At 41.4% G+C, this 7,546-nt stretch overlaps 1 protein-coding gene across 1 annotated transcript; it reads right to left on the bottom strand.

Annotated features, from left to right (window-relative positions):
* Positions 1-453: 453 nt before the first annotated feature.
* Positions 454-6,668, bottom strand: LOC139741596 (uncharacterized). The gene is made up of 2 exons (XM_071652176.1): positions 6,278-6,668; positions 454-2,909 (listed from the first exon to the last, which is right to left on the bottom strand). Exon 2 carries the CDS (start codon positions 2,831-2,833, stop codon positions 1,505-1,507), a length of 1,329 nt encoding a protein of 442 aa, XP_071508277.1. The 5' UTR covers positions 2,834-2,909; positions 6,278-6,668; the 3' UTR covers positions 454-1,504.
* Positions 6,669-7,546: the final 878 nt, after the last annotated feature.

The following is a 7,546-nucleotide window of genomic DNA, read 5'->3' as shown; positions in this document are numbered from 1 at the left end:
GGATGAGAAAGCTTATGTTGGTTGATCAGCATGTGCGCGCCTGTAAAATGGCTGCGACTGGCTGGAATGCTCCCCAGGGAGTGGAGAATGAGCACTGTTAGTGCTGGTTGGAAATAACGTATCCAGTGACCGGGGTAATAATAGTCTGTAAAGCGCATTGAAACCCTGAAGTGTGTGAAATGCGCTATATAAAAACCAGCTATTATTATTATTATTATGGTAAAGAATACTATCAGCTTGGGAATCTACATGTAGTACCAATTGTAGACACAAGTTTGCCAGTTAGAATAAAAGAGAAGGATTGAAGTACATGAGGATACTTGAACACAAAAGGAATTTTACATTAAGTTCCAATACCTGGGAAAGGCCAAATGGGGTGTTGCAAGTGGATGCCTTCAAGAGTTGTATTTCCTATTTCAGTGGTTTGCATTCTTTGCTACTTCTGACCTAATTATTACTCCCTATGATCAAACTTTTTGCAAGAATTGGCTGCAAGACATTTTTTTTTCTTTTGATTTTTTTTTTTTTTTTTTTTTTTTTTGGGGGGGGGGGGTGTTTTGATTCTATTCATGTATTTGGTTGATTAGGTGCAGGTAACTTGGTACAGACACTCTTAATTCCAAAGAATACCAATATTTCATCTTGTTCAACTGAATTTATAGTACCCTCACATGAATGTTTAATCTAAAGATAACTGAAGGACCAAACTTGGTACCAAAGACATTGAGGCCATTCTCCATGGCAACACCACGCCAACTTGGGAAGTAGGGTCAGCTACAATTGTACAGGATTCTACATCACTGTGCTATAATGTACACAATGACAGAATGGCATGTGACCTTAATGCAGACTACCCCTGCACTGACACACTGGAATTTTAATTGGTTATTACCCTACTTACCATCACTGGCGACTGAATTTTCTGCCTACTTTACTATACAATTGTCTCAACATTCACAGATCACCTCATCTTGCAGATTAACTAATAATTCTTTTTCTTGTTGTCTGCCGTGACTTTCCAACAATATGAATTCACGGGTGACACAGCATTTGCTCCATTAACAGTTGCTCCAGTGTTATTTTCTCGTAAAGGACTTACTGTTAGGGTTAGAGTTGTGATAGGGTTTTTGGTTTAGTTTGATATGAGGATTAGGATTAGGGTTAGTGTTATGTTAGGTAAAATTCATGTTTGGCTTTATAGTTATAGCTTGCAGATATTTCATAGCTGCAATCGTCACAGGAGCAAATGCCATGGAACCTAATTGATAAGTATGAAAAGTCTATAAGAGCTAGTGTGTACACTGAAACAAACTGAGAAAACTCTACTCTGTTACTATTTTAAAGTATTTCAAAACTCTTTTACGTGAATAGTGCATGCAGCTATTTGAAAGAGAAGTGTAGATTTCAGAGAGACGTGGGAAAGAGCAGTTAACCCTTTTGGCACTGCTGATGTCAGATACCATTAACTTCACATACAGCATGGTTGACGACGGTGCTGGTAGAGTTAAAATTTAGTAGTTTCACTCTTGGAGCGAGCCTTCGGCTTTGGGGGTCCTTTGGGCGGGGAGCTCAGGGTGTCGTCGCGACCATCATGTGACAAGTTGCTGTCAGTCAGCTTACGCCTGATGGTGGGCGGGGCCACTGGCCGGGATGGTTTCTGCTGGACCGAGATCTGGGCCGGGGAATCCTGCTCCCCTACTGGAATCGTCTCCAGTGGAGGTGGTCTGGGTGGGCGTGGCCCACCTCCACCTCCCGGTGATTCTTTGCTGTCTGCACGAGTAAGGGGCGTCGGCTTCTTGCTAGCTTTGTTGACCACGCTGTAGACGGGTTCAGCATATGCTGCTGAACCTGGAGGAGGGGGAGGGGGTTGTCCCGGTCTCGACGCCAGAGATTTACCAGTCTCCGTTGGTGCATCGATCCTCAGATCCTCATAATCCAGGTTGCCGTTGTATGTGTAGTCATTGTATTCTTCCGGGGTGGGGTAGTGATCATCGTAAGATGGCACGGCTTCCGCTTTACCCTGGAGTTCCAGCTGAGGGTCTTTCCCTTGCCTGGTCTCTTCTTGTTTGCCGCTGTCTGTGTCATCCAGGTTTGTGAGGGACTGTGGGGAGGCAAGAAGGGACAGAAAACCCTCACCATCTGAGGACAGATTGCCCAGCGATGTCTTTGGGAACACAAAGTTCTGGCGGAGAGCATAATGCTCCCGGATTTTAAACTTCATAAAGTTTTTCACAACTAGCAGGGAATATGTGTGGTCAAGTCTTGAGTACAAAATACCTTGCATACCTGTATAGTCTGGCAATAACACTTCGAAGATGTAATCAACAAGATTGCTATGCTTCATATTTGTTCTCTCCAGTAATTTTTGATACTTCTCCTTCATTTGCAGATCTTCATCACTTGTTTCTGGGGCTGTGTCGGCCACCTCTTCAGGACCGTTTTCTGTCTCCTTACTCTCTGTGCCATTCTCAATCCACATCCTGCAGATTTCTTGAGCCACATCCTCCCTGATCTCTAGCACACTGACATCTTCCAAGAGTTCAAACAGACTGATGCACCACATTCCGTTTGGTTCTTCCTCAGAGTTCGCACTCAAAAATGTTGACAGTGTTTTCACATTGAGAGCATACATTACGAGAGAATCCACTTTCACCCGACGGTACATCTTGGTTCCTTTCTTCAGGGTGCTATACCTAATATCGATTGACCTCAAACTGACCTCAGAGAATGAATCAGAAGTGAGGCGCCCATCGGGTCCAAACAGGAAGTCATAGAAAGAAACATTTTTCTCCCGAAGATCCTGATAGGCACTTTGCACATCATCCGTTGCCATGGTGACAATTGATGCCCTCTGCTTCACTATGTACAGCAAGAATCTCACAGAGTTGCCTGCATGGCTCAGTGGATACCTGTGTGCACAAAACCAACAAAATAACTTTTACTTGACACTGATATCAAAGCCTTACAATATCATGCCAAAATATAATTATTGCAAGCTTTTGATACTTGATACGATTCCTTTCATGAGATGTGAAAGCCAGCTATTGCCTTGATGGGCAAATTCGTCCTTGCTTAACACTTGTGCCCATCTGGCAATTAAAGACCGCTAAGAATAACTGTCGGGCAGATGAGTAGAGCCGGGGGGGGGGGGCCTAGATCTCGGCCGTCGACCGTGCGATCGCAACGAAAATTGGCACACACGTTGCCTATGATGTAATCTCAAATACCTTGAAGTTAAATTTTTAAAAAAATATCATTTATGCTAAATTATGCTAATTTATGTATAATGATGCATGAAATCAGACTATTTGGTATAAATCACAAAATAAAGCTCAAAACAGGCACATTTTTTGTGTAAATATTCTTTTTAGTGTTCTTAGCAAATGTAATTTAAAAAAAATTGTGATATCAGAAAAAATTCCTAAGTATTTCATTGTTTTTGGAATTTCTTATGTATTTCTGTTTTTTCGACTTTATGTTTTTCGTTGTTTTTTCGATGAAATTTGTGCGCGACATCGCTCCGAACAAGAAAATATGTTATTCATTGATTTTAATCTATAAAACACCAAAATAATCATGCTTTTATGAAATTTGCCTGTAAGCACAGTTTGCATTGAAATTGTACACGAATTCACGTTTTTGAGCAATTTTTGGTCTGACATGCATGTACATATTTATGCGTAACTTCAAAACCACACACCCGGGTGTCGCAAATTTGGTGTCAAAAGATGCGGGAGACTTGAAAGAAAAAAGTCATGAAACGTCACAGCGATAGCTTTTTGCGATTGCGATACATTGCGCGGAACGTTGAGGGGGGGGCCTCGGAGGCCCCCCCCCCCCCCCCCCCCCCCCGGCCTAGTTAGGGTTAAAGGGAAGCAGTCCTGAGATTTTCACTGTACTGATAATTAAGAAGAGTAAAAAATATAACCTTTCACCAATTTATACGCATGGACATCAAAAATTGTCTCTGTACGCGATTTTTAAAAAATAATTCCTGCAAGCGATCGTGTAATGAGCCTACCAAAAGGTGCAAAGTCATTGATGCCCTACTCTCAAGTTGACAGCCGTGCCTCAGAAAACCAATTTAAGTGTTCAAAATGATCATATCTGATTTTTTCATAAAATGTGACAATATGTGGTTTTATTATTTCAAACAAAATATTTCAAGCTTATTTATGCACATATATACAATTAATATAAAAACAAATAGTAAACATGTATAATTTATAAATAACTAGGGAGCGTACGCATGATGAGCAGAACACCGCTGGAAAGAGTTGTGCATCGACGACGTATGACTCTCCGCCAAGACTTGCTCATTAGCATATTCACCATGCAGAGTCACACTTTTTCAACCAAAATGTACAAGCTTATTTGGTGATTTGAAAGTTTGTTTTTGGTGAAAGTAGTTCATTGGAGGTACCAACAACAACATATTTTTTTTAATTTTGTGAGGACTGCATCCCTTTAAATTCAGAAATTGACAAATATACTCAACATATTAACAGACTACAATCTAAAATTTTACATTGTTAGGGCTGGTTGAAAAAAGGACAGGACCAGTATATTACCGGTATTGGGTTTGGACGAGTTGGTAAAAAAAGTAAAACATACATTCTCTCAACGGTACTGTACTCTACGGTTGTAGTCCCAATTTCACATCCCAAAACGTGAAGAATTAGACAGTTTGCTAATCATGGCATACAGTAAATGGTTGCTGATAAAAATATAAATAAATCGGACAAAGTGGAGGAGGACATTTTGGCACTACTTCAGACTCCATGGACACAAGAAAGGTTAAGGACGGTTCACTGAAAACAAAAGTTTTAACCCAGTTCCTCCAGAAATATGTGAGCTCCATAATTGCCTTTGTACACAATCCATAAAGATCCTGGCTGCCATGGGTTTATTTTAGATTCCACACACGTCTAACATAAAGTAGGGGGCATATTCCATGTTTGGTCGGAAATATTGTATTTTTGACAAACTGCTATAAACCACTGAACTCTGTGCATTTGATTGGCTTCCTAAGAGCAAATTTGTTTGACAACTTTTTTGGACAAAACGCTTCATGAAATGCCCCCACAACATAAAGTGTATGTTATGATTTCAGTCACCAAACTGTGTCATACACTGTAAATTTGCATTGAAAGCATTTGAAGTTCATTCACTTTGATATGAAGATACTGTGACATATCATATCAAACAATATTTGGCTACAATACAATTTGTACATGTTTTGTGTTGTTTTCTACAGTACCTTGTCATCAGAGCACGCATTTAAACATATTTCTGATAAATTTGTGAAGATGTTGTTCAAATCAACATGAAACAGACATGCAGGGACTCCAGAAATGAAAAATAATTTTTTTTTCTTATTTTTTTTATCTGCAATAATTGCAATAATTGCAGCAATTGCACTACAGCTCAAAATGTAACAGTCCGGCCCTACAAAATAAGGACCCCCACTACCAGATGACACAATGTGATGGAAGAGGATTCATTAATTCTTTACACACAAGACAAACTGATGCTCTAGTATAGGATTTGTGTGTATTTTACTTTAGGGTGTGAATTGTGACTTTAGGATACTGGTTCTGTATAAGAGAATTGATCCCTTAGTCAGAGAGTATAGTATTTAGGATGTCTCTGGATGAATGAATAAAGAAATTGCTTTAAGCCAATAAGTAGCATGCAATCATCGGCTTATATTCAAAAACATAATAATGTGATTGATATGGTTGTATAGATACTAATAATATTATGAAATTTCCCAACTTGATATATATCAGTCAAAACTGCTGATATTCTAGAATGTCTCTGGCAAAATTCAGCAATAATGGTATGCTTTGCTTGAGATTCCACAGTGTAGAAGTTGAACACAAGCATAGACTATATCTCCATAGTTTATGGCCACAAACCATCAAACTGATTCAAAGATTGGAAGTGGAATACCCTACTTCTCTAACTATGTAATGTAGATCTGTACAGCTACAAACTACTACCGTGCGGTGTACAGGCCTGCATGTTGTATCTAGACAATACAATAGGTGGAACATTGCATCGAGCGCAGCGCAGCGCAAGAGCTTGTGTCAGTCGCCGGGTGCTCCCACACAAGGGGGCCGTAACTCCGCCGACGCCATCGAAGAGCGAAGACCTCGAGCGACCTGCTGCCCGTGCACATTACTAACTCATAATTTAAGGCCTTTCAGAAACAATCAAGCATAACGACGCTAATGTTTCACACAAATTATACTCAGCAGTAGCATCATCTCACCTCTATTTATGAAGATTACACACTGAGTGATGACGAAGAGTGTCACAAAATGTCGCAGATATCAAACGATAGTGTCACCTCAGCTCCAAGTAACATAACATCAGCCTGCCTGACCCTGATGCCCTGCCCTGGCACTGTGTCGCTGACTGTACTGTCTCGTCAAAAATGTCTAAGATAATACGGAAGTTGCCGTCCAGCAAGCTCTAGACCCTACACTCACAGTTTATGACCTTTCCTTTCCTTCGTCTGCTATGTGGCCCTACGCTGTAATACTCCCGGGAAAGGTCGTAATTGAAGTTACCTCGTGCTTTTTGAGTCGATCATTAACGAGCCTGGCTTTCATTTAATTGTAAGGTTCCTGTTTCTGAAGATTGCGGGTATCCGTATTTACACGCTTCGCATGTACTGCGATGCGACTGCATGTATGCACAATATGGGAATCCCCCCATAGTAGCTCGCTCCCTTTATCTTCCCGTGGATTTATAAGCCCTATTCTCATGGTCGGACATCCGGGTATTTTGCGTGTCATGGGGTCATGGATAGCGGTGGAGTGAAAACAAACAGTCGCGTGAGCCTGGAGGGGTAACGCTGTACGTGTTTTCTGCCGGGGCGCCCCGCGAGCACAAGCTGTACTACTGTAGCTGTGCGGGCAGCAGGATTAGGCCCTAGACTAGGCCTACCCTAAATTAGGCCCTACCTTAAGCCTACTACAGTACTAACGTTATATAGGCCTATAGACCTACCTGAAGTTTCTATGAGGTACTAAGTAAACGTAGATATCGGGGTAGGGCCTACTCAATGAGGTTCTACAGCACATCTGGCCATTTTCGGGTCGTTGATCCAGAGTCCTGCCGCGATTTCATACGGGCACAGGTCCAGTCCGGCTGCCTTCAACTTGGCAAAATACCGGGATCCGACCGATCGATCGACAGGATCCAGATTTTTAGAATATTGCTGGCAAGACATGATGTATGTATCTCATGAATAAATGACAAAATGAATACTAGTAATGAAAAACAGTCCCCATGTCTGCGTAGAGTTGCACATAAAACGCGTCGCACATGCAGGCACAGCATGCAGTATGCGCATTATGCATAGCATATGCAGGCTTAGCGCGTGCAAGCTGTTTGTTTTCACTCCAGTCAACCGGAAGTGACGTGTAGCCGACCGCAAGAATACACAGTCACGTACTTTGTGTGTCGATATGTCATCAGATAGGGTCCGTTACTGGGTGTAGCTATACACGTATAAATATTGTTGCTGTTGTTG

Source organism: Diadema antillarum, unplaced genomic scaffold, assembly GCF_040938485.1.
Source record: "Diadema antillarum isolate AM-2024a unplaced genomic scaffold, OU_Dant_1.0 seq00000937_RagTag, whole genome shotgun sequence".
Lineage (NCBI taxonomy): Eukaryota > Metazoa > Echinodermata > Echinoidea > Diadematoida > Diadematidae > Diadema > Diadema antillarum.
The sequence above is the reverse complement of the archived record's forward strand: the minus strand, read 5'-3'. Positions and strand labels throughout refer to the sequence as shown.

Bases quoted from the DNA above. Each gene is read 5' to 3' on its own strand.
- LOC139741596 (XM_071652176.1), bottom strand. From the start codon at position 2,833: ATGGCAACGGATGATGTGCAAAGTGCCTATCAGGATCTTCGGGAGAAA.